The following is a 25,340-nucleotide window of genomic DNA, read 5'->3' as shown; positions in this document are numbered from 1 at the left end:
CGGCAGTGTGGCTAGCACTTGGGGGGGACCTGCCAGGCGCAGGGCAGGGAAGGCCACCACGGCCACTGGGGACAGGGAGGAAGGGAAGGAAAGGAAAGTGAAAGTCCATGGCTGCTGCTCTGGCCTGGCCGTTGCTATGACGACATGAACAAAGCTCCCACTCCCTCTTTTTTGGCTCGGTTGTGCGGGTCCTTGGCCCCTTTGTTAATTGTTTCCCTGTCCAGTTCGGGGGATGCACCTCCCGCCTCCTCCTGCCCCTGGAGCGGCTCAGGGGGAGCCTCGCTGGGGCAGCCGCAGCCCCAGCAGCGTGCGGAGGTCTCTGTCGGTGCTCGCCGATGACCCTCTCCCTCGTGTGACCTCTCGGGGTCTTCTCCCAAACCGAGGGGGCGGTGAAAGCGTGGGCAGCCGGTGGCTTTGGTGGGTGCATGAGGCTGCCTGCACTGCCCGTGCATGGGATGGCACTGGGAGCAGCCAGTTCCCCTCCAGCTGGGGAGGGGGCTACCGAGGGGCTGTGGGGGAGTCTGGCTGGTGCAGAGGGAGCTGCCTTTGCCTGCTGCCTTGCTGCAGGTTTGGGACTTGCTGCTGCGTCCTTTCTGGGCCTCAGTTTCCCCAACTGTGAAATGGGAATGCGTATCCCTGAACTCCTTTACGCCTTGGGGTCTGTGGGTGCAGCCCCGTCACTGCCTTCGGTTTCCAAACACGGTCGTGGTTCGTGTTTAATTCTCTGGGTGAAGATGCCAGGTGGTAAGCTCTCCCAGATCACTCCTTGCCTGGCTCTGCACAGCTCCGCTCATTCCTGTGGGATGGGCACAGGGCGAGGGGAGGCTGGGTGTCGGGGTGGATATGGGGTGTGGGTGTCTGAACCCCTCCAGAAACCCTGTGTTCCCAGTTAGTGTGTGGTGGCCGGGGGAGCTGGGAGTCCCGGAAGCCTGAGCTCTTGTCGTCTGCTTCTGGGACTGGGTGAAAACAATGTTTGGAAAAAAGCGATTCCCATGGAAGAAAATAACGGTGTGGGGGAGGAAATGGCTTCGAGTCAATGGGAATTTTCCCTGTTGGTAAAACGTAAACAGTTCTCCTTCGCTGTTGACATAACATTTTAAAGATTTCATTATACAAAAAAAGACTGTTTGTCAACATTTGTTTGTCCAAACCAACCCCCTCGCTCTCCAGCTGGAGAATTAAGTGGTTTGGGTTTTTTTTTTCCTTTGGGAAGGCGGGTGAGGGCATCCCCCGCGGAGCCGTTGGCGAGATGTGGGGCGCGGGGAGCTGGATGTGGGGTGCAGAGTGAGCTCCTCCGTGGCCACGGGCAGCAAAGGCCCTGCCAGGGCCCCGTTTCCCTGTTGATACACCCAAGCTCCCTGCTCAGCGTGAAAATGTGGTCCCCCCCCAGTCCGTGTGTGGGAACTCTGTCTGTCCACCCGTCCGGCTGGAGGGCAGCTGGCTGCCCGCTGCCCCCCCCCCCGCTGCGTGCCAGCATCACCTCCCAGACCCGTAGTGGTCTTGTGGCTCTGGACTGGTTGTGGTGGTCTGGGCGAAGGAGCAAAAACTGGGGGTGATGTGGGAAGGAGAGGCTGGCAGCCTGGCTTTGGGGTCTGTCGCTTGGCGTGCTGTGGTTTTGGGGCTCCCCCCGGAGCTGCGGGCTCTGCTCTCCGCAAGCCAGGCATTGTTCCAGCTGGGAGCGGGCAGGACCCGTCCCTGCACGGCCGGGGGGCGCGGGGGGCGGGTCCCAGGCTGCCTCCCAGCACTTCTCAGAGTTGTGCCTCAGTTTTTTGGGGGGTGCCTTGACCTCACCGCAGGACTCCAAGGCAGAGGGTGGGAGCAGTCCGGAGGCTCCCAGCGGTGTCACGCTTGGGTCCCCCGGCTGGGCAGGGGGTCCCGAGGGGAGGGGACGGGGCAGAGGGGCCGCCCCGGAGCCGGCTGCTGGCTGGCTGGACCGCTGTCCCTCCTCCTCCTCCTCCTCCTCCTCCTCCTCCTCCTCCTCCTCCTCCTCCTCCTCCTCCTCCTCCTCCTCCTCCTCCTCCTCCTCCTCCCCTCCTCCTCCCCTCCTCCTCCTCCTCCTCCTCCTCCTCCTCCTCCTCCTCCTCCTCCTCCTCCTCCTCCTCCTCCTCCTCCTCCTCGCTCCCTCTCTCCGCCCGGCGCCGGGGCAGCTCCCACCGGAGGCGCTGGGGACATGGAGCGGACCTGAGCCGGGCGCGGCGGCGGCGGAGCCCGCACCGGCACCGGCACCGGCGGCAGCACCGACAGCGGCGGCGGGGACCGGGGCGCAGCGCGACGGAGCCGTGAGTGCGGCCGGGGGCACGGGCGGGGGCACGGGCAGGGGTGGGGGGGCACGGACGTTGCCCGGGGCGGGGGGGTGGGGGGCACTGACACGGCCCCGAGGCGGCGAGCATCCTCCCGGGGCGACGAGCATCCTCCGGGGTCGTGGTCCCCGACCCTGGCTGGGCTGAGCGGGGCTGGGGGGGGGGGGGTGGGGTGGTGGGGTGGCGACTGGCAGGACCCCCCCCCAAGCCGCTTTGCTTAAACAGGAGAAGGAAAAAAGGGGAAAAGGGGAGTGTGTGTGTGCGCAGGGCCCGTCCCCCCGCACTGCCCCATCCCCGCTGCAAAGTTAGGGGCTGCAAACTCTCCTCCGAGAGCCCCCCTCCGCCCCCCTCCGCGCCGGCAGCCTTGCCGTGGCGAGGGAGAGCCCGGCAGGCAAGGGGTTAACCCACGGACGGCATCCTCTCGCCCCCCACACCCCCCCTCCCCGACCCTTGACCTGGCTACCAAGGGTTGCCCCACTGAAGCCCCCTCTCCGGGACCCCCGTCCCACCCACCCCGGGAAGGTTTCTCACCCCTTCCCGCTGGTCACGGTGGCTCCCGGTGGGACTTGTCCCCCTGTCCCCGGGCACGCAGCCCCGGCCCCCACTGGGTGCTCTGGGTGGGGGCTATGGGGGGCAGCGGGGTGTAGGCTGGCAGCCCCCCCCGCCCCCCCCCGCCCCCACCGCGACACGTCCCTGGGGGTCACAGCGCAGCCACACTGTGCACGGACAGACGGACACGCTGTGTGGGCACAGACAGACACCGGGGGCCACTAGAGAGGGGCACAGGGCCCGGCCCCACGCGTGTCCGCAGGGTTTGGGGCTCTTTGTGGGTGTTCATGACTCTGCCTCGCTCAGGGATTGGGGGGTCCCCATCCCTCGTCCCCTGCCGTGGGGTGGCTGGGACACTCCTGCCCCGTCACGCAACTCCCGCCGCCTTTTGGGTGGCGAGAGGCGATTCCAGTCCGGTGTGACAGCATCGCTCCGGCCCGCGTCACAGAACCGCATCCCTGGGCAGGAAAACTCGGCGTGGGTACCACGCAGGGGTGTTGGTCTCGGCGTGGGTACCACACAGGGGTGTTGGTCCGTCCAAGATGGGCTGGGGTTGTTCCAACAACCCGCCGTGACAGCGTTCGCGATAACACAGGGAGAGGGTTTGGGACCGGGGTCAGCACGAAACTCCGTCGCTTGCTGGGACCTCAGAGCGGAGGAACCCTGTCACTGAGATTACGCCTTCTCCGGCAGCCATGGTGGGTCCTGCCCGCGCCTCCGAGTCGTGCATCCGACCCGTCCTGGGCAGATTTGGGGCTGTAGGGGCTGAAGCTGCTGCACAGCCGAGCCCTCCCTGTGCCGTGGGGTCCCGCAGCCGGCTGGGTGTGCTGTGGGTGCAACCGAAGGGGGATTTGGGGGCTTTCATCCCCCCCAGGTGCTCAGGGAGTGGCGAGGAAGGTCATGGAGCTCAGCCCCGGCGCGGAGCTGGGCGCTCGCCCCTAGGAACCCCCGCAGTTAAAAAACTGACAAAGTTAGTGGCGGGAGAGAAAAGAGGAGAGATGCGTCGCCCAGGGAGCCGTAAAAGAGAGGTTTCTGTGTGAAACGCGCAAATAAATACAAAGCTTTGCTTCTTTCCACCTCTGCCTAATGATTTCCAGTGTTTTATGCAGGGGGTTTGGTGCCAGTGAGGGATGCTGCCCAGGAAAAATTACAGACCGTGGCCACATATTGTTCGAGTCTCAGTTACATCTTGTGAAGTACCCTCAGCATGGAAAACACTTGACTTCCAAAGCAAATCTGGAGTAATAGATTTTAGGAGTGAAAAAGGACCATTAGCTCAGCTAATGTGATTTTCTCCATAGCACAGACCAGATAATATCACTCAGTTACTCTCCTATTGAGCCAATAACTCGTGTTTGTAATTCATGCAATTTCCTTTTAGTTCAATTTAATTTTGTACAGAATCCATTCTGTTGACACTGATACAGTACTTTTTTTTTTTTTTTTTTTTTTTGAAAGCCTGCGATTTCAGAGGCTTTGTGTTAAAAATAGCTGCTGTCCTTTGACAAACGTGGGCAGGCTAAAGACAGTTTTCTAAATCATTTGCGAGTGACACATTTTCACCAAGCATCTCCCTTCGTGCTGTTTATTTGGTTCACCGATGACTGGCAGAGCCGCTGCCGGGGCTGCCCTCCCACAGGGCTGGGGGTTCGCCCTGGGCATCTGCTCTGGCAGCTCACAAAATCCCTTTGGAGCAGAGTTAATAGGTAGGAGCAGAGATCCCAAATGTTTAAAAATCCATTTTCCTCTCTGATAAGAAGCTTCTCCTGCCATTGGGCAGCTCCCCTCCTCCGGCGTGTCTGCGCGGCTTTTTTTACCCCTGCCAAAACGGAGCACCCAAACCACCCCACCCCCCCAAAAGTCTTTCTGACAGCAAAGTTTGTTCCAGCCAGGGTGCAAGATGTCCCGGGGGGGAATAGCTGGACTTTTTGTCTCCCTGCCGAGATGTCCATTTTCCATGGGGGTGTCGGAGGAGCTGTGCCCTGGCACGCTTGGGGCTGGGGGAGATGGAGCAGATCGTAAACTTGTTATGTGCTGGAGGGGTTTTAATGGCGTTCATGGGATGCAGAGGAAGGGTTTTTCTCTCCGTGCAGGGAACACAGAGGCACAGTAAATCTAGTCTTTCAGTGGGTTTATTTTTACATTCGTTACTTGCTGGGGGGGCTCCCCGAGCCCGCCGCTCCCGCTGCCCGTCGCCTTCCCGGAACCTTCGCTGGGGCTGAGCAGCCATTACTCACCCTGCGAGCAGGTTGGGGGACGGGGGGGCGGCGAAGGGTGGCTCTGGCGTGCTTTGCACTCCCCAGGGGAGTGTTTAGGAGGGTTTGGGGGGAGATGGTGGGGGGCTGCGTGTCTGCTGCTCCCTGGGTGCGGGACCGAGCTGTGTCCCCTGGACGGAGCATCCTCGGGGCTGCAAGTGTTGGGAGTTTGCTGGTGAGCGGGTGGGGTGGCGGGGTGAATCCCGGTGGGATATGGTGGAGCCGTGTGGCGTGCAGCGTGGGATGCTTCCCTCTCTGGCGGGGAAGCCGGGTCACCTCCGCTGTCCCCAGCCCTCCCGTGGCTGCTCGGGGTTCGCCCCGGTTCTCCACCGTACGGCCAAACCAAACAAACTTCGAAGGATTTTGGTGGGGTGCCGGCGTCGCAGCAGGGCTGGTGGCTCTGCTTTTGGGGGCGTCCCTCCCTGCAAACCCAGTGGATGAGGGGTGGTCGGGGACCCTTGGGGCTGGCAGACATGGGCAGGACAGCCCATGGGCCGGTGGCCCGTGGCCGCTTGCCGTCCCGCACGAGCCGGCGCGGAGCGCGGTGAGCCCCGCTTTGTCTGCCGGCCCCGAAGCCGCGTTCCTGCTGGCTCCAGCTTTATCCCATTGTAAACACGGCGGTTTTGTGCCGGGCCGGCTTTGTGCGCGCACGTGGAATTGCAGAAATCAGAAAAAACCTTTTATTCCCGAAGCGACAACCTTTAAGAGACGGCCGCGACCGATGGCGGGGACGCGCTCTCAGTACAGCTCTGCTCCGCTTTTACACCCTGGAAGTTCCCAGCCGCGCGAATAAAATGCGTACTGCTTATTTTCCTGAAGAAATACATTTGTTGGAAAAAATAAAATAAATCAGCCCCTCGTAGGCAGGGCAGTGGCTACCTACAGCCCGCGAGGCCGTGGAGAAAGCCGGCTGGCCTCTTTTGTTCTCTCCTGCGGCCGCGCTGCCGAACGTCGCGTCGCTACAAACTGGGGACTGGCGCTGAAGTATTTTCGTTTTCCCTCAGCGAGAAAATACCGATGGGTCAAAGCTGCTTCTTTTTGTGCGTCTGACAGCAGCCTGGTCTGGCAGCGGGGCTGATGGAGGAGTTGTGCTCGGCAGGAGGGAGAGCCCAGAAAGACGGGCAGCCCCGGGGTCGGGTGTTCCCCGGCTGGGGGTCCCTTGCAGCATCGCGACCACCCCTGACCAGCCAGGGCTGGGCTATCCTAAGCACTGTTGCTTTGTTTTTCACAATCTTTGTGGAGGTTTTGGTTTCATTGCTCTGCGGGGAGGCAGATTTGGGCTGCTCAAAAGTTTTGCACGATGCGTCGCTCGTATCCACCCTGTTTTAACCCAGTAAAGAACAAGCAAAGGGGAAATAAATTAGTGCAGCTTATGACAGTTCTGCTGGAAAATATCTCAGTGCCTTTAGCCCATTCTGAGCCTTTTGGGGAGGAACTTCAGGAGTGAAATCTGCTCCCTCCGGTAGAGCTGCCGCTGGCCCAGCCGTGCCCCTGGGAGCTCCTCATGGCTGGTGCTGCTCGTGCACGGCTGAGAAGTGCGTGGGCTCCTCCAGCACGAGGAGAGTTGGCAGGGTGCAAGGCATCAACTTTTGGAAAATTTTCTGCTGCTTGGAAGCCCTCCCTCCCTCCCACTCCATGTCCACCTGCTCCAGGACCACATGTCCCAAGCTGGAACTGCTCCAGCCCCGAACAAGGGCCCTTGGTCTGCCCAGTCCCACCAGCTCGGCGCTGGCAAGGAGGGAGGCTGGGGAGGCGCAGGGGGCACGGCTGGCCGTGCAGGGCCCTGGCTCGCATCAGGCATGCCCCAGCCGCTTGGATGGGTCAGTAAAAAATACGAGTAGGGGATGCAGCAGCTGAGTCTGCCTCCACAAAGCGCTTATACGAGTGTGCTGGAGCACAGGGTTGGAGCGGAGGATAGCGTTAAGGGCTCTGCCAAAACACCCTCGTCCCCTTTGCTTCCAAGCACCCTGCCAGCACCCTGGACCCCGAATGGTTCTGTAGCTGCTTTTAGCTCAAAGGTGTTGTTTTTCAAGGGGAAAGCTACTTCGTACCGGAGGGAAGCTCCCTTCCCTGCCTTGTCCCGCTCCTGCTTGCAGCCCTTCAGCTGAAGAGTGCAAACTGGGAGATGGATCTGAAATATTTGAAATTCTGCCTCTCCATAATTTAATGCTCCATTACCACCCAGGCCTGCTCGAGGCATGTGACCGTTATAAAAGATGCAGTCTGGTGGCTGCAGAGGCCGGGCAGCCTCCCCCCACGTACCCCCGGGTGCCTTATCAGAGAGGAACAAGATAATGTGGCTCATCACTAAAGCCGCCTGGAAGAGCCCTGCGAGCACCCACTAGCCCGGGCCAAAATCTACTGGCCTGAGTTATTATTTTTTAATTCTGCCTGGTGAAGGCAGCTTGTGGCAGTTCATTGTCCATTCAGAGGAAAGAGAATAAATTATATATTAAGTAGAGCAAAGAGAATTAAAAGAAGATGGGGCAGCAGCGAGCCCAATGGGGGCATTTGATCACCTTTTTCCGTGCAAAATGGGGTGATCAGCAGCTGGGCTGAGCTGGAGTCTAACAGGGGAAGGAAGAGAAGGTGTAGAAGCAGGTAGATAGAAATACCCCACGGCATCGCTGGCACCATGCAGCAGCTTCTGCCACCGCCGCCGTGCTGGGGCTGCCGCCGGGGTCCACGCCGCTACCGGGTGAGAGCCAGAAATTGAAAGTCTTCGGACATCGAAGTCAACCTGTTTGATTTGGTGGGGCTGGGGGGGCCGAGCGCAGCCAGGGGACGCGGTGGTGGGACGGCAGGGCCAGGCAGGCCCGTCCGGCAGCGCCATGGGGGCATTTCCCGGCAGAGATGCGGCTTTTCGCGCTGCAGCCCTTGCAGCCGTAGTCACCTCCGGTGTTGTCGCCTAGCACGGCTCTTGCCCTGGGTGCCTGGATGGGAGTGGGTTTGCAGTGAGCAGCCCTCATCCCCCGTAGTCTTCCTCGCTTGCTCTGGCTGGGTGTTGGCAGCAGAGCGCAGCTCCGGTTTGCAGCCCCGTTCAGAGCCTGGGAAACCGCTTGTTCCAAAAAGCTGAGCTAGGGGAGGGCGCGGGGCGGGCTGCGGGGGACGTGCTGGGGGGCGCAGGGCCGGCAGTCCTGGGCTTGCGCGTCTGCTCTGCTCCCCACGCCGGCTGGCGAGGCCAGCGGGGAGCCAGTCCCCAGCGCTGGGCAACCCACGTCCCTCCTGCCACCACCCCGTGGCTGGCTGGGCGCTTTGTCCCCACCGTGTCCCTGTGAGACGCAGAGAGGAGAAGCAGCTCGGGGTGGGGAGAGGAGAGGACCCAGGTCTGGAAAGAGCCTGGTTTGTCCTGGGTGTCCTGACACTTGGGGATGCCAAGGGTGGCTGACGTAGCTGCAGCAGAAACTGGGGACCACGCAGAGCTGGGACAAAGCCTGGGACGAGGGGTGTGCGTGCACGGGCGTGCGAGCTCCCAGCTGGGCAGGAGGGTCACCCCTGCAGCAGCCCCCTCCCTGGGTCACCTGCTGTGGGAAGGGTTTAGAAAACCTTCTGCCTTGGCCCAGGGTGGTGGCCCTGCCTGCTGCCTGCCCACGAGGGCGTAGGGGAATGTAGGGGAATGCCAGAGCCTGGCTTATCTTTTGTCTGGAACAATAGAGGGCTTGGCCCTATTGTTCTACCTTGCACGCCCAGCCGGAAAGCGAGTCCCCTGGGGCAGAGGCTTGCACACGAGCGTGCCTGCCTGCAGGAGGGGATTTATGGGCAGGGGCAGGCAGGGCTGGCAGGGCCATGCACCCCAATCTGTGCTGCTGGCCCTGGGTGGGCGCTGCCGCCCGTGGGCAGATCTGCAGGTGAATTCCCGAGCGGCAGAGACGGCTGCTTGGGACTTTTCCTGCTCATTTTCCTTGCCCTGACATAGGGATTTCAGGAGCTGGAGGGTTAATTTGCAGGAGGTCCCCAGGGCTACACCTGGGCAGGCTGGAGGACCCATCCGTACCTGCAGCGTGGGCAGAGGGGGAGCAGTATTTGCCTTCCTTGGAGGGTCTCGGGCCGTCATTTGGGTCTCCAGGTGCAACACTGGCCTTTGGGCTTCCCGTGCCCAGTCTGTCCTGCTGGGTTGCCTCGGGTCTGTGGGTCCATCCTGGGAACTGGCTTGGGGGACACGCATTTTTGCAGGCAGGGGGGTTGTACGTGGGTGTGTTTTCCAGCAAAGCTGGTGCTGGGGGGTGGGTACTGGCCGTAGCTCTTGGTGTGGGCCCAGGGGAGCACGCAGCAGGAGCCCAGCTCTGCCCGTGAGCACCTCGGGCTGCAAACCACAGCCCCACGGTCCCTTACAGCTTTCCTCCTTCCTTCATTTAGGGGGGGGCAAAGCGAGGCTGACCCATCCCCGTGGGGCTCAGCAGCTGCCTGGCTCTGGCAGCCCTTTGTGCCTTCGCCAGGGCGGCGTGAAATGCCTTTGGTCCCTCTTATCTTGCCAGGGCTGGCCGAGACCCACCCGTGGTGAGCAGCCCAGTGGGGTGCCCATGCCTGCCTGCGTGTCCCTGCCTGCCTGTGTGTCCCTGCCTGCCTGCGTGTCCCTGCCTGCGTGTCCCTGCCTGCCTGCGTGTCCCTGCCTGCACAGGCAGAGCATCTGTGCCTGCCCACAGCTCCGCTAAGCCCTGCGGAGGAGCACGCCGGGATGCAACATGTGGAGGCAGGAGCTGCCAAAGCCCCTCGCTGCAGGGAGCAGGCTTGGGGACCCCAGGGGAAATCGGGTTACTGGGGGGGGGAGACACGACAGGACACGGGGGACAGACAGGTGCCACCGGGCACAAAGAGCCCCTTGTGTGCTGGCATGTGCTGCGGGATGCAGGGAGCCCCGGGCTGCTGGGGGCTGTTGGATACCCCGTTGTAAACGGGGAGGGCTGGCGGCTTCTTGCTGGAGCGCCTCGGCCCTCATCTGTGCTGTGTTTTTGTTGTGCAATGAAAACTATCCCGGTGGGCCAGTAAAAGATTGTTCCCAAATTTCTCTGCTCCACTAGAGGAGAGGAGCCCGGCTGGGAGCTGTTGCACGACCAGGATTTCGTGGGCTTTAGTTCCTCTGAAGCGAGAGGGGAGAGGAGGGGTGAGGTGTGAACCCAGCCTTGCGGGATGGTGGTGGTTTGGAGGGTCGCTGCTGCTGGGGCCCTTGGGTCCTGCAGCAGGATGGGGTGGGAGGGGGGGTCCCTCACCCCCCAGAGCCCAGGGCTCTCTCCCTGAGCTGAAATAAGGGTAGCGATAAAAATCACGTGAACCAGCCCCCCGCTCCCTCCTGTGATTTCTCTCTTGCAAATGTGAGACCTGCCTAGTTAACGGGACTACCGGCCCCGGGGGGCGATGCCTGCGGGGAGCCCCACTGCTGCTGCTGCAGGGTGCTGGGGCTCGCCCGTGGGGCACGGAGCAACGGGGGATGAGTTACCGAGTTACCTCCCGAGCCGTGAGCACGAGAGCCTGAATCCGCACCCTAAATCAGGGGGAGCACCATGGAAGTCACCACGGCTTCCGCTAATAAGGGGGGAGAAGTCAGGCCGAAAGCGTTTTCCTTGGGGGTCTTCATCCAGCCTCAGCCAGCCATGACTTTTCCGAGCCGGAGCACAGCAGGAGCGGAGTCAGGGCTGCCATTAGTAAGGGTGTGATGATTTGGGGCAGATGATGGACAGCTACTGGCACCGAGCACCCGTCCTTCAGGCTGGTTTTTCTTTCAGAAGGAGGCTGATGACGGCCCCGGCGGCTTGCGGGGCAGCTCCCGCCACGCCAGTAAGAAAACAAAAAAAAATCTGTGGCTGAAATGTCAAGCGGCCCCAGCAGCCGGAGCTCCCCCTTGGCCCCGCGTTTGGGGAGCAGCTGGGGAGGGCGACGTCGCTCCGCAGAGCCTTTGTCCCTCCGTGTCCCGGCGTGTGACGGCTCAGGTGGAAGGAGCCGCTTGTTGTAGCTCAGGCTCCTGTGCAAAGTGACCCCGAAGGTTTCCGGCACGCTCCGGGGTGTGGGGCACTGTGGTCGGAAGCGCGGCCCCATGATTTTTGGCTGCCGCTATGGGCCTGGGTGCCATGTGTGAGAGGTGCTGGGGCTGGCTCCGAGCATCCGTTTGGTGCTGGGGCTGGCTCCGAGCATCCGTTTGGTGCTGGGGCTGGCTCCAAGCATCCTTTTGGTGCTGGGGCTGTCTCCAAGCATCCTTTCGGTGCTCACATGTGTGCACCCGGGGAAAGGAGAGTGCCAGAGAAACGAGAAGAGCAACAAGATGGGGTTGCCCCCTGCAAAGGGAGCCTCCCCCGACGCCTGGGGGCAGCGGAAAAATAATGACAATAGTGGAAGGTGCAAAATGCCACGAGAAGCCCAACAAGGGTCGGGGGTGACAGACTCCGGCCGATGCCATGGGATGCCGTTGGGGTGGACCGTGGGGCTGTGCCGATACAGCACCGGGTCCTGCGTGCCGCAAAGCTCACCCCGTGGGTCCCCCATGGCGCGGTGCGGGGAAAACGGGTTCGGGAAGCGCTGCCCTCCCTGTACAGCCCCAGCCCGGGAGGTGCAGGGCAGATCACTCTAGAGGTGGGTGAGCCCCGTGGGTTGTTTTTTTTTTTTCTCCTAAGCAGGAGAGGAAAAGGGTCAGATGTCTTCGCTCCCCCGTCATGCGATAGGAAAGTATTGTTTACGAAGCAGCCGAGTCAAACGTGCCCTCCGCTCTGCCTGGAAACGCTGAGTGAGTGAAATTACACAAAAAACGACACCGAGATTGGCCTCCCCGATAAGCCCGAGGGCTGCTTTTGGGTGAGGGGAGGACAGAAACTGTGAAGAAAAGGAGGGAGATGTGCTAACCGTGCTCCCTCACCGTGCCGTGCCGGCATCGCCGTGCCATCCCGCCGGGGCTGGGTGAGTGGTCCCCGTCATCCACCTCCTGGCCCTGCTGGCCTCCTGCTACGGGGGGTGGATCTTTCTTTATTTGCTCTGAGTTTGCTGATTGTTTGTGTTTCTTTCCCACAGTTGATTGTTTGATGCAAATTAGTTAGATTGGGGAGCGGGGAGAAGGAACGAGCTGATGCTGTGCTGGGGTGGTGGGAGGGGGTTTGGTCCCAGGGACCTGGCAGCTCCTCCGACCACCCACCACCCCGGGGACTGTCGGCCGCTGCTGGCATCAGTGGGACCACGGGCCTGATCCAGCCACCCCGGGTGCTGGGTGTAAAGGCTCAGCACCCGCCAGCCAGGCAGGTTTTGCTGCTGTGTTTTTGCATCCAGGCAAAGCCTGGCACGAAGAAGGAAACTTGTTTTAAAAATTATTTCTGATGCAGAAAAAAGGAAAGAAAGAGTAAATGACCATTCTTCAGTTTCTCCATTAACACGCTGTGGTATTTCTATGTTTCATTGGCTTGTAATGCAGGGGAAGAGAGGAAGGGCAGGGGAGAGGGATGCAATAAGAAGGGGGTCTCGGAAAATATCAAGATTGTGGGGTTGGCACTTTCCCTGGAGCGTTTAGACCTGCAGGGAAAGGGAATTTCTTCTTTCAGCACTTGTCCCCAGCCGTCCCTGCCTGCGCTGCCGCTCGGACCGGAGCAAAGCGCTCGCCTCTGCTGAGCAGCCCCTTCTCCCACTCCCCCGCGGCTGCCAGGCCTTTCCTTAAAGATGCTCCCAGCCCTCCCTGGACAAGAAACCCATCTGCCTGCAAAGCCGGAGCTGGTGCGAGGAGTTTTTTTTTCCGTATTGATACGCCTTATTCAGTGGAAGAAAAAAAAAACCCCAAAGCATCCTGCAGACTGTCTAGTCTTGAGGCCAGGAAACGGGAATGACCAGCGCGGTCCCCGGCCACCACGTGGGTCGTCGCTGGGATTGTTCCCGCACCTTCTTCCTCCGGGCTTTGCACGGTTTTAAATAATTCCAGCGCGACGGAGTTTCCTCCGCTTCCCTGATGAGATCATTCCCCGTCTAATAAATCTCGTGGTCAGGAAGTTCCACCTGAGGTTCAGTTTAATTTTTCCCCTACTTAAAACCATCCCATCGCTCACACCAGTAAAGGAAAAATGTGTTTGGGTCGTGGCTGTGAAGGCGGTGGAGCTGTGCCAGTTTACACCCAGGGAAGGATCCGACCGCCTCTTTGTATTTCTTTTGATTTCATTATTTGGGGAGTTATAAAAGTACTGGCTGGTTTTTGTCCGCGTCCTGACACAGCCGGGCTCACGGGAGGCAGCATCCCTGGATTTTGGGTTGCGGAGGCACGGCCGGGCGGTGGAAGGGGGTGCTTCCCCGCAAAGCCCTCGTGCTGGGGGAGCAGTGATCCTCTACACAAGACGGGAAAGGGTTTTGCAGTGGTGTGTCCCTCTGCCATCTCATCAGAAACCAGAGCAAGGTGATAAAAACCCCCTCAGCAGCACAGTGAACCCAGAGGTAGCCGTAAGCTGGACGTTGCTAGTAAGACGGGGCATTAGGGGGCCGGGATGTGGCCCAGTTAAAATGGACCCGTGTACCCACAGGGAATAGGTTGTGCTTGCCTCATTGTTATCACGGGAGGCTTCGTTTTCCTGTTCCCACCCAGAGCATCCCGCATGGCCGGGCTCCATCACCGCCTCCTCGGGTCTGGCCGGTCCCTCTGACCGGTGGCGGGGAGGTGGAAGCCCCGAGGGGGTGAGCTGGATTTCGGCAAGTGGGGTTATTCCCCTAGACTGAGAAAGGCGGGAGCTGAGCCTCTGAGGCCAGAGCTGCCCTCTCGGGACTCAATCTGCTGCAGGTCAGTGCTCGCACGAGCCGTCGACCAGTGCCCTGGGCCATCCTACACAGAGCTGGGACCTCCCGGCGGAGGACCCGCAGCCATCCTCTTAAGCAGCCCAGATCCTCTTCTTCCTCCCGCCGCAGCCAGAGAATTCATCTTTTTCTCTCTGTCTCGCAAACCTTCACTGAAGTGAATTTAGCGATTAATACAGGTTATTTTCTCTCTCTCCTCAAGTTTTGAATAGCAGGATTGATTTGATTTCCCCCTGAACCTCTGGAGGGCTTCTCTGCTGGCATGTATCAGAGAGATATGCATTTCATTAGCAGTCCTGGATATGGCCCGGAGGCCTTTGAAGAAGGCAGGTTGGGTTTTTTTGGGTAGAATTAGTAAACGCTATGCTAGCCGGTTGTAATTGCTTTAGGGTCAAACCTTCCAAGGGCCGTGTGGTAATAGGAGACCTGCGTTGCTGCTTTTCGTCTTAGTAGATGAAGAATTGATGCTCCTCCCCCCCCCGAAAGACCTGTAATGTGGCAGCGCTGAGGCTGCAGCAATGGGAACTCCTCCAAGGGCAAAGGGGGAGATATCCCCCCCATGGCGGGTACTGCGAGGGGGGTCCTACGCCTGGTTGGAGAGGGGACAGAGGGGACCTGGGTGGAAGATGGGGTGGCACGTGCGGAGGGGTGACCCCCTGCTCCTTCCTGCATGAGCCGTTCCCGGGAGTTTCCGTGATGCTGATGCTCTCACCGTAGCGTCACCGCTTTGCTCTGACCCCGCAGAGACTTTTCCGGAGGCCGTTCTCCTTCGGAGAGCGAGCGAAATGGCCATCAAGGAACTGATGGTGGATGGAGGTTGAACAAAGAGCAGTCTGTTTTGGGTGGACAGCGGGAAATCCCAGCTGCTGTCGACACCAGAGAGCTTTTCCCATGGGACCCCAAGTCTTGCCAGGATGGAGAGGGGCAACTGGGGTCTTGGGGGGGAGGGGGGGGTTCTCTCTGGGATGGTGAAGCAGCCGTTGGCTGGGCGGGAGGTGCCTGGCACCTCACGGTGGCATCATCTTGGTCTTAGCACGCAGGTGCCAGCCTGCTGCCCCGTTCCGTGCTTGCTGGGCGCTCCCTGCTGCCCCTCTGCCCCCTGGGGCATTAACCCTCCTGAAATCCACCCCCCCCACACCCCCACCCACCCCGCCTGCCAAAGATCTCCCTTCTCGGCGTTGATTTTGCAGCTTTTCCGGCGCCCCGAGCTGTCGGCAGCCTTCTGGGCAGATGGAGGTTGTGGCTTTCCGTGGGAGCGCCGCTGAGAGGTAAGAGGTTGTAAACGCGGCGGCTGAGGACGCGTAAAGCGGTGCCGTGCGCTCCCCCGAGCACGGAGTTTTTCCGTCGCTGCGGCACCCTGGTCGGCGGGGCAGCACGGGTGGGCGCACGGCTGTGACACGGCCCCACGGAGCCGGGGACACACACACACGTGTCCTGCGAGCGCTGCTGCTCCGAGCGGCTGGTGTCCGTCGGGGACACGTGGAGCTCCGGCTCTCACGCGCTGACAGCATTTCTGGGGCTGGGTATGTTCAGCATCCTGATGTCTTCTGGGTTCAAAACCTGCTTTTTCACCAGCGGTGAACCCCAGGGTCTTACACTTTCTGCCCCGCTGCACCTACAGCATGGAGGCAACATGCTGGCGTCCCCGTCTGGGGGATGACAGAGCCCACAATCCCCGCAGCCCCTTGCTTTCACCTTCCCAGGGAAAAACCCACCGTCTCGGGATGCTCTGCATCCCTGGGGAGGGATGGCAGCCCCATGAACTTCCCCCAGCCAGGGCCTTTCTCCTCGGCCGTCCCTGGCCATCCCAGCCCGGGCACGGCGGAGGAAGCCATCCATTCTTTTATGTGCGAAGGCACGCCGGGCGGAAACGGTTGGAAACGGCCCCAAAAGGACATTCCAAGTCTGGCAGGAAAGCGGCCCGCTCGTCTGGCAGGAGATGGGCTATTGTCTGTCCCGGTGGCCGGCCGGGATTCCTTGGGTCCTGCTTGGAAGTAGAAAACGTCCGTGTGTGTCTTATTTTTTCCTCTGCCCTCTCTCTCTCTCGGGGGCTGCACGTGGCTGGTGCGTGCACAGCAGGGGTGTCGCGCCGCCCCGGCTCTCGTCGGCGTGGCTGTGTTTGCTCCTACGGTGTTTCCCCCTCGGGTTTTTGCCCCGTGCGTTTCTCCCCTGGCTGGGTCGGTTACCTGGCAGGATGGGGCCGTGGGGTGAGCTGCTTCGTGCTGCTCGGGATGGGGGGGATTTGTTTTGGGATGCCTGGGTACCACGCTGGGCTCCTGAAGGGGAGGGTCTGCCGTAATCTGTGAACTGGTAACTTTTTGCTGTAACTGGCGAGAGAGAGGGAAAACAAAAGCCCCAGGAGCCTCTCCTGACACCCCAGTCAACCTGATGGGCAGGTGGGGGTGAGGCCAGCCTAAAAATCTGGGCAGTCCAGCTCCCGCAGTCGACCGCTGGCCACTCTCCCCGAGTCCCCCTTCTGCGGGAGCCCTTTGCTGTCCCCTGGGGTGGGCTCAGCCCCGAGTCGAGGGGCAGGATTAGCCCCGATGCAGGAGCGCAGCAGCATGGGGAGGGGGTTCTGTGGCGCTGGGCAGGGGTGTGGGACCGTTCCCACCCTCGCACCCTCTCCTGGGACTTTGTGTGTCTGCGCCTTTCTGGCCTCCTGCGCTCTCCGGTATGTTTGCAAAGAGCTTGGGTTTCACATAACCCCAGCGCCTGCTTTGTCCCTGCCCCAGCCACGGGCAGGTACCCCCCTGCCTTCAGGCAGCCTCCCCCTCCAGCCTCCCTGCGAGCAGAAACCCTTTTCTTACGACCGCAGGCAGGATCTGCTGCGGAGAGAAAGCCTGGTCCAGCCAGCACCACACCTTTGCCGGGTGGCTTTTTGGCTTTTCTTCCTCTTGCTGCTCTGTGCTGGTGGTGGGGAGATGCCAGCACTCCCCTTCTCTGCAAAGCCAGAGCCCACACAAGCGGCCGGGAAGGGGCTCTGGGTGCTGGGGGTGGGTCTCAGCATCTTGCTGGTGCTCCCTGAGCTGCTGGAGGTGGTGCCAGGCAGGGTGGGGGTTTGCTGGCACCTCGGCCCCACCGGCCTTTGGAGCTGTTCTGCCACAGCACAACCGGGGCAGATAGGATCAGCTGGCAGGCAGGAAGGGTGGCACGGCCACGGGGAGAATTACAGGACGTGCCTTTCGGGGCTAGAAATGGAGAAAAAAAGCTGTCGCCATCCCGAAAAAAATCTCAGCCCTTGGACTCGCTGGGCTGGAGTTTGGAGGCAAGGAGAGCACAGTGATGCCTGCACGGTATGGGCGTTCTAGGGCTTTGGTGCTTGTGAGATGAGCCCCCGCTTCTTGCTCCCCAAAATGCCATGCCGGGAGGAAGCAGCGCCTGGTCCCTCACCGAGGACTCGTGGTTCCCCTGAGGGTCCGTTTTGGTCCTTCAAGCTGGTACTTTGCATCCCAGCGCCGTTCCCTCCCTTCCCCTCCGCCCTGCATTAAATGGGAAACATTAAAGGCGAAGATCTGTTACACTCCCCGTGCCAAGGCAATTGTTCCCATCCCCATTGTCTGCCACAGGCAGCCCCGGAGCCCAGCACCTGAGCCTGCAGCACAGGGCTGCCGCGGGAACCAGCCTTGTAACAAGATAACGGCGCTGGTTTTCTCCTTTTTTCTTCTTTCTTTCTTTTTTTTTGTTCTACAAACCATATAATAAACCCACAATGAAGCCCCTTTCAAACAGACCCCTATTAAAGTACCGTCCCCATTTTGAGAGTAAACTTCTAGTGGTACCAGGAGGTTAAGTACAATAGAAATGTGACCTGCTGGAGGTGTGGGATGTTGCTTTTGTGTGTGTGTGTGTGTGTGTGTCTCAAACTGAAGGCATCGCTCTGCGCTGCTGCAGCGTTGCTGCTGCTGCCCCATCGCCTGGGCAGCCGGTGCTGGGCAGCATCCCAGCTGGATGGGATGGGAAGGAGGGCAGACCTGTGGCAGGGATGCACTGAGCAGGGTGGGTTTTGCCTACCAAAAACCCCCAAAACCAATCAAAAAAGGCTGGAGGGAGGGAGCGGCTGCCCAGGAGGGCGCCCAGGGCAAAGTGCTGCAGCCGCCACGCGTTCGTGCCTCAGTTTCCCCACCTGTAGCACAGCAGGAGCGCTCGCGAGGCAAATCCTGCCTCCACGGGTCGCCGGAGCTGGCAGAGGTGTGGGCACGGCTTCCCGCTGGCTGCCTGCCACCGCCACGCCGCTGCCAAGCGTGGCCGGTCCCTCCCCGGCCGAGGCGTGTCGGAGGCAGGCGATGGGTTTGGTTTTTTTTTTTTGGGTGGGCGCTGGCCATGCCCAGGTCGCCTTCGGTGCCACCGGGCTGGCCAAGGTGAGGCAGGGGCAGGAAGGGGCGATGCAGGCGGTGCCGCAGGATGCAGCAGATACCGGGCGATGCCGACGCCGGGAGGAAACCCGCCGGCCGGGCCAGCGCGATGGTTTGTTCAGCGGAGGGCGAGGGAACTGAGATTAAAAAAAGCCCCGCTAAGATCAGAAAGGCTGGCGCGCACAGTGCCCTATTGTGGAGCTGTCACACTTCCCTTTACTTTATTGCTTTTGTCCAACACCCTATTGTTCCACTTCCTTTTGTCCCCTATTCACAGCCCTGGCTTTTCATTACCCAGCCGGCCTTGTTGTTTTCGTTTCTTTTGTTTGAAGTTCCTGAGAGGAAGGTTTTATTTTCAGCGGTTTGATTAATTCGCAGCTTGAGCTGGGCTTTGTTTGTTATGTAATTGCTGCCCCAAGTCGGGCAGCCCAGCTCAGCCCCCACCAGCCCTGATTTTAGGGGGGGGGGGTCCTGATGTGCCATCAGGATGCGGGGAGGCAAGAGGGAGCAGAGCGCAGGGGTCCCACTCATGGGGTGCCAGAGCCCGAGCAGGATGCTCTCCCCATCCCACCGCAGCCCCTTCCCACCTCGGCAGCCCCTGTGGTTCCACAACCCAGATCCTGGCTCTTGGCAGCGGCCGGAGTTAATCCCGTCCTTAATAGCCGCCTTTTCCCGTTATTCCTCCCTGAAAGGTGGGCTTCGGGAGGGTAATATTTGCTCCCCTTCTTGCTGTGCAGCGTGAGGGTTGGTGGCAAATGCCTGTGAGCTCGGCTGTGGGCGGGCACTGCCCCTGGCGCACTGCTGGTCCCGCTGCCGTGAGGGCACGGTGAGCTCCTGGCGTGCCCGGCGCTCGCTCGGGATATGGCCCCTGCAGCCCTGGCACTGCTGGAGGCTGTGGCAGAGCTGGGGCATGGCAAGGGACATGGCTGTGACACGTTCTTTGGGGCAGATCCCATTGGAAATACCGGCTCTGCCCACGCTTGGGGCACCCTGAGGTTATACAGCTCGTCCCCCGTAACAGCGTGTGGTCACTTCTGCGGTGCCCGGCCGAGCAGCCGGCAGCACCGGGAGCTGGACAAGCACCTGCGGCCGTGCTGGTGAAGCCGGAGAGAGCCGTTCCCCCAGGCAGGCCCCTTGCCCTGGCTGAGGCTCGGCCGGTCCCAGCTCCGCGCCAGGGGGGACTCCCGGAGGAGCGATTCTGGTGGCCGTCCCAGCCATTGTTCGGCAGAGCCAGGATTTCCATTTCCCGGCGGAGCGGGAAACCTGCCTGCCACCCTGCCAGCTTTCTAGGCACGGCTCCTGCGGCAATGCAGGGGGGGGAGAGGGCAGCTCGTGAGCCAAGAGCCAGGGACCCCTGGGGTGCTGGCTCGGGTCTGGCACCGGTCTCTGTCGCGGTGAGCCTTGGGTTGCTCTCTGCCAGGCTGCTGGATGAAGCGCGAGGCCACGTGCTCATATCGGCCCTAAATCCCATGCCTCTAGGTCACTTTCTTTAGGGCTTTTACTTCGTTGCTCTATTCCCTTCCCAGCCCAAAGTGTGAAGGGCTTGTTCCCCTGGGGGCTTCTGGCCATTGAGCCCCAAATCTGCCAAAACCCGAGCTCAGGAAGCCGGGAACAAAAACTCAGCATCGCCAAGCCATGGCAAAAAGCAGGACCATTGCCCCTGAAAAGCCAGCAGCACAGGGCACCTCAGTATGGGGCCAGGCTGGGTGCCTGTGGCCGGGGGGGTGCCCTATGGCTCTGCTGACAGCCCTGCTGTCCCGTAGGATGTCCATGAGGAGCCCCGTTTCTGCCCACCTGGAGCTCGATGGAGCAGGCAGCATGGTGAACTGCACCATCAAGACGGAGGAGAAGAAGGAAGGTGGCTACGAGTCCCCGCCGGGGGCTGCCCCCAGCACCGAGCCCCGTCCCAACGACCCGCCGGGGCCACCGCCGAGGGAAGGCACCGACCCCCAGGCTCTGCCGCAGGTGGGTCCCGTGGCTGTGACAGACACTGGTCCTGGCTGGGGTTCCTGCCGGGCTGGCAGAGTACTGGCGACCATCCCCGCCCTGGACTTGGGCTCTGTCGCCTGGCAGAGGTGGGTGGTTGTTTCCCTGGAGGGTTATTCCTCATCCTGAGGAAACAAAGCTGAAAACTGAGGCTCCCCCAGGGCTTTCTGGCCGTTGTTGATGCTCTCGGGTCAGCCCTGGGGTTTGAGCGCTTTGCCTTTGGCGTGGAGCCCCCCCCAGCCACCTCCTCCAGATGTGCTCCAGCCCCTCAGCCTCCCTTTCTAATCGCTCTTGGGTTTTCTCTCCCCCTGACCAGCAGCTTCAGCTCCCCCCCACCCTGCACTGCCTCACGTCCTTGCGGCACGAAGAGCAGAGATGCTCTCAACCTGGGCTGGGGGGGGTGTGAATGCACCTGGCAGAGCGTGGTCCAGCCGTTACCTGGGCAGGGCCGACCCCGAGCATCCCACCGGCCCAGCATCTCCTGTCCAGAGAGCTGGGGATGTCCCCATCGGTGGGAGCGGGTGCTGAGTCCCGCTGTGTGTGTCGCAGGAGTCCCGCTCGCCCGACGGCGATGCTCTGGAGCCCAGGCGCTCTGCCTTCGAGCCGGCCGTCAGCGGCCAGGAGAAGCTGGACTTCAACAAGAACTTGAAGGAGGGTAAGGAAGGTTCCTGAGCGGCCTCTTGGGACCCCCCCTGGGCTCCCTTGGGGTCCCTCGGTATTTTCCCAAAGCTGTCGGATGGGATGAGCCCACCCCGTGCCATGGTGCAGAGGCTCAGGCTGTGCTCACCTCTCTGTCCTCTCCCTCTCCCCGCTCTGCTGACCCCGCTCCCTGCTGGTGCGGACAGTGATGCCAACCATCGAGAAGTTACTGTCCAGCGACTGGAAGGAGCGGCTGCTGGGCCGAAACGCCGCCGAGTCCAAGGAAGTGAAAGGTGAGGTCTCCCCCCAGCCACCCACCTCCACCATCCTCCCTCCTGCACCCTGTGCCTGGGCAGTTTGGGCTGGAAACACTGCGTTTCCCACCTTAGCAGGATTAATTTGGATTTTTTTTGGCGGGGTGAGCATCCCTGATGAAAGCTGGCACAGAGAGGATGGTTCAGCACGTGGGGATCTTTATGGTCCCTGTGCATTGGCCATTCCTTGGCCGTGCATCGTGCACCAGCACCCAACAGTGGTGATGGTGCTGTTCATCCTCCCCAAGCCCCTGACCCACAGCCTCTTGGTTTCTTCCAGGAACCCAGGAGAGCCTGGCGGAGAAGGAGCTCCAGCTACTTGTCATGATCAACCAGCTGTCCACGCTGCGGGACCAGCTCCTGACGGCCCACTCGGAGCAGAAGAACATGGCTGCGATGCTCTTCGAGAAGCAGCAGCAGCAGATGGAGCTGGCACGGCAGCAGCAAGAGCAGGTGGGCTCGGGACCCCTGGGGTTTGCTGGGGACCATACATCCCTTCAGGGATCCTTTTGGGATCTGCTGGACAGTGGTGCGCAGGATCAGGACAGGGTTCCCCTGGGAGTGGTGGGGATGTGGCTTTGGCACTGGGGACAGTGGGACTTTGTGGTCTGCGCAGAAACCCCCCCACCGTTTTCTGCGCTCATCCCAGAAACTCCTCGTCTCGCTCCCTGGTGCTGGGAGGACGAGGGTCAAAGGAGAGGGGAATTGCACTCCTTAAAATAATTGAACCACGCTGTGTCCTTCCTGACTGTGCTCTCTTTGCTATTTGAACACTTTATTTTTCCTCTCTGGTGGCCCATACAGTGCTAAGTGCAGGGGTGACAGCCCCTGGCGTACCCCAGCATGGGGGTTACACCATCCCTCCCAGCCCTTTTCTCTCCCTGTGCCCCCCAGGGTGGCTCAGGGGCAGCTCAGCCACCCCCTGCCTGCCCTCTCCCCGGTCCCTCGGACGTTCTGCAGACCCCTTGTCTCTGTTCTGCTGGTGTTGGGCAGCTCATGCCGGGCTGTAGCCCCGCGGGGGCCAGCTCGAGGCTGCCACTGATGCCACTGAGCCCCTCTGTCTCCCCTCTGCCAGATCGCCAAGCAGCAGCAGCAGCTCATCCAGCAGCAGCACAAAATCAACCTGCTGCAGCAGCAGATCCAGGTAAAGGCAGAGGACACCTCTCCATGCCCCCTTTCCCATTATGGGTGAATGCAGCCCCTCCATGTGCCGGGCTTGTGTCCCCTCCCGGGGTCAGGCAAGGGGTTGGCACCCGCCTGTGGGGAACCACAGCGATTATCTGGTCTCTCTGCTTCTCTCCCCCTCTTCCCTCCAGCAGGTCAACATGCCCTACGTCATGATTCCTGCCTTCACCCCCAGCCACCAGCCTCTCCCCGTCACTCCCGACTCTCAGTTAGCGCTGCCCATCCAGCCCATCCCGTGCAAACCAGGTGAGCGGGGTCCCCCAGGACTGCCCCAGCCCTGGGGGGTGGCCTTGTCCCCCAACCCTCCTCCCTCTTCTCCCCGCAGTGGATTACCCGGTGCAGCTGCTGCACAGCCCCCCTCCTCCCACGCTGAAGAGACCCACCGGCTCGGGCCACCTCCAGATGCAGGTACAGCCCCAAAGCACCTCCATCCCCCACACTGGGGTGCTGTGGGGGCTGCTCTTCACCCTCCCGCCCCCCATCCCCTCCGCTGCAGGAGACCTCGCAGCCGCTGAACCTGACAGCCAAACCCAAAGGCTCCGACCTCCCCAGTGCCTCCAGCTCGCCCAGTTTGAAGATGAGCGGCTGCCAGTCCCTCACGCCAAGTCACGGGGCCACCAGGGACCTGCAGACCAGCCCGTCCAACCTGCCTCTGGGTGGGTTCCCAAATGCCTTCACTGATGGATGGTCCTGTGCCCTTCCCTGGCCACCTCCTGAAGAAAGGGGACATCTCTGCTCCCTGGAGTCCCTCCTCCCTGGGGTGGCTTGGGTGGGTGGGCATCTGCTGCCCTGCGCCACTCCCTCGGGGCACGCAGTTGCGATTGCTGGGGTGGGATGGGGTGTCGGAGGAGTGGGCGCTGGCGCTGATGGGTGCCCATACCGGTGTCCTGCCAGGGTTCCTGGGCGAAGGCGACGCCATCACCAAAGCCATCCAGGACGCACGGCAGCTGCTGCACGGCCACAGCGGGGCCATGGAGGGATCGCTGAGCAACCCCTACCGCAAGGTGAGGGACGCCTGCCGGGTGGTCACTGTCCCCCTCTCTGACCCCACCATCGATGTCCAGAGCTGGGTCACCATCCACAGATGGGCTCCCTGTCTCGGAGCTGGTTCCTGACTCTCTGCTCTCCTGCAGGACCACGTTGGGATTGATTCTTCGCCGGTGAAGGAGCGGATGGAGGAGACCCCTGTCCACCGGCTGGATGAGACTCTGTTGAACTGTGAGATGGATGGTAAGGATGGTTGGATGGTCGCTGCGGTGTGACCACCCGCTTGCTCCTTCCTCTGGCTCCTGACCTCACCCGGAGTTTCCCTCGCAGGCTCACGGCACTTCCCCGAGTCCAGGAACAACAACCACATCAAGCGGCCCATGAATGCCTTCATGGTGTGGGCGAAGGACGAGAGGAGGAAGATCTTGCAGGCCTTCCCGGACATGCACAACTCCAGCATCAGCAAGATCCTGGGTGAGTGCCGGGGATGGTGGCGGGTGGGCTGGGGCAGGATGCCCCTCTGCATCCCCATGGGAGGACACAAGCTCTGTCCAGCTGCTCACTCTGCTCAGGCACCCACATATGGGTGATGCTCATCAGGATGGTGCTACCCCTGTTGTGTCATCGCTCTTGGAGGTGCCAGTAGCAGCGCAGGCCTCATCCAGCCAGTGTCTCACACCCCCTGACAGCAGCGGTCCTGCTGCAGCTCTCAGTCACGCCAGCCCTTCCTCCTGGCCACGCCTCTGGAGGTCCCCAGCCGAAAGCCCTGCTCAAAACCCACCTACCTCCACAGTCCCATCAGGATCCCCAGGGCTGTGTCCTGTTGACTGTTGAGCGTCTCCAAGGATGCTGAGGATCTCCAAGCATTTCCATCTTGTCCTTCTCGCTCCCAAACTGGACGCTGGTCCAGCTGCAGCCTCCCAGGTGCTGAGCTGAGGGGATTAAACCCTTCTCGCTGCCAGCCTGGCCCCTAGACCCTCTCCCAGCCCAGCAGCCTTTGTGCTGTGCCCTGCTTTGCCCTCCTGCCCGGGGTGTTGGCGGCGATGACAATAAAGGTCAGCCAGTGGGGGAATGCAAGTCACATGCCGGCACAGGCTATTTTAGCTGCAGCACCTGCTCACCATCCTTTGGAGAGGATCGAAAGCCATGGCCTAAGAGGTGCCCAGGGAAGGTCAGGGCTGGGGACCAGTGCTGGCAGGGCTGGCTTCACCGGGAGGCTCTGGGCTCCCACAAGGGCAGCAAATTCCCTGTTCACACAGGAGATGGTACGAGCATCAATTAACTCTTGCCATGGCTATCCCAGCAATTAACTCTTGCCATGGCTATCCCCGCTGGGAGCTGGCGTGTGTTTCGCCACAGCAGGCAGGGTGTAAGCGTGCCCCCCCCGCGGCTCCTCTCTGCGCAGGCTCCCGGTGGAAGTCCATGACAAACCAGGAGAAGCAACCCTACTACGAGGAGCAAGCCCGGCTGAGCCGGCAGCACCTGGAGAAATACCCCGACTATAAGTACAAGCCCCGACCCAAACGCACCTGCATCGTGGAGGGGAAGCGGCTGCGCGTGGGCGAGTACAAGGCGCTGATGAGAAACCGGCGGCAGGACGCCAGGCAGGGCTACTTGATAGGGTAACGCTCCCCTTCCTCCCATCCGAGGGGGGGGCTCGCTGAGGTGCCCCCTAGGGTGGGTACCCCGGGAGGTAAGAGGAGGCAGGGGGAGCAACCTGACGCCCCGGCGGGTGATTGCATTCTCCTGTCCCACAGGCCCCAAGGCAGCCAGATGCCCCCCGCCTCCTCGGACGTGCTGTACCAGCGGCCGGTGGGCATGCAGCTGACACCCCCCCTGATGGAGCACTACCTGCCCCGCAGCGTGGACCCCAGCATGCCCGTCATTGTCAACACACGCAGCCTCAAGGAGAGCGACGGCGGCGACGACGGGCACTCGGTGGCCGACGGTGAGATGTACCGCTACAGCGAGGAGGAGGACTCAGAGGGTGAGGACAAGAGTGATGGCGAGCTGGTGGTGCTGACGGACTGA

The 25,340-nt window shown here is 61.4% G+C and overlaps 1 protein-coding gene across 2 annotated transcripts; it reads left to right on the top strand.

Annotated features, from left to right (window-relative positions):
• Positions 1-15,076: 15,076 nt before the first annotated feature.
• SOX13 (SRY-box transcription factor 13) lies at positions 15,077-25,340 on the top strand. 2 transcript variants are annotated; one of them, XM_086476610.1, is made up of 14 exons: positions 15,077-15,114; positions 19,962-20,163; positions 20,734-20,839; positions 21,030-21,116; positions 21,418-21,590; positions 22,213-22,281; positions 22,454-22,568; positions 22,648-22,730; positions 22,819-22,978; positions 23,217-23,326; positions 23,456-23,552; positions 23,640-23,783; positions 24,715-24,931; positions 25,067-25,340. In XM_086476610.1, the coding sequence occupies exons 1-14, from the start codon at positions 15,077-15,079 to the stop codon at positions 25,338-25,340; spliced, it is 1,875 nt and encodes a 624-aa protein (XP_086332736.1). The 2 variants fall into 2 exon arrangements, with proteins under 2 accessions (XP_086332736.1, XP_086332735.1); XM_086476609.1 differs by lacking the exon at positions 15,077-15,114 and having other exon boundaries at positions 19,963-20,223; positions 22,648-22,723; positions 22,809-22,978.

The sequence above is a fragment of the Leptosomus discolor genome, chromosome 21 (assembly GCF_034619465.1).
Source record: "Leptosomus discolor isolate bLepDis1 chromosome 21, bLepDis1.hap2, whole genome shotgun sequence".
Classification (NCBI taxonomy): domain Eukaryota; kingdom Metazoa; phylum Chordata; class Aves; order Leptosomiformes; family Leptosomidae; genus Leptosomus; species Leptosomus discolor.
The sequence above is the reverse complement of the archived record's forward strand: the minus strand, read 5'-3'. Positions and strand labels throughout refer to the sequence as shown.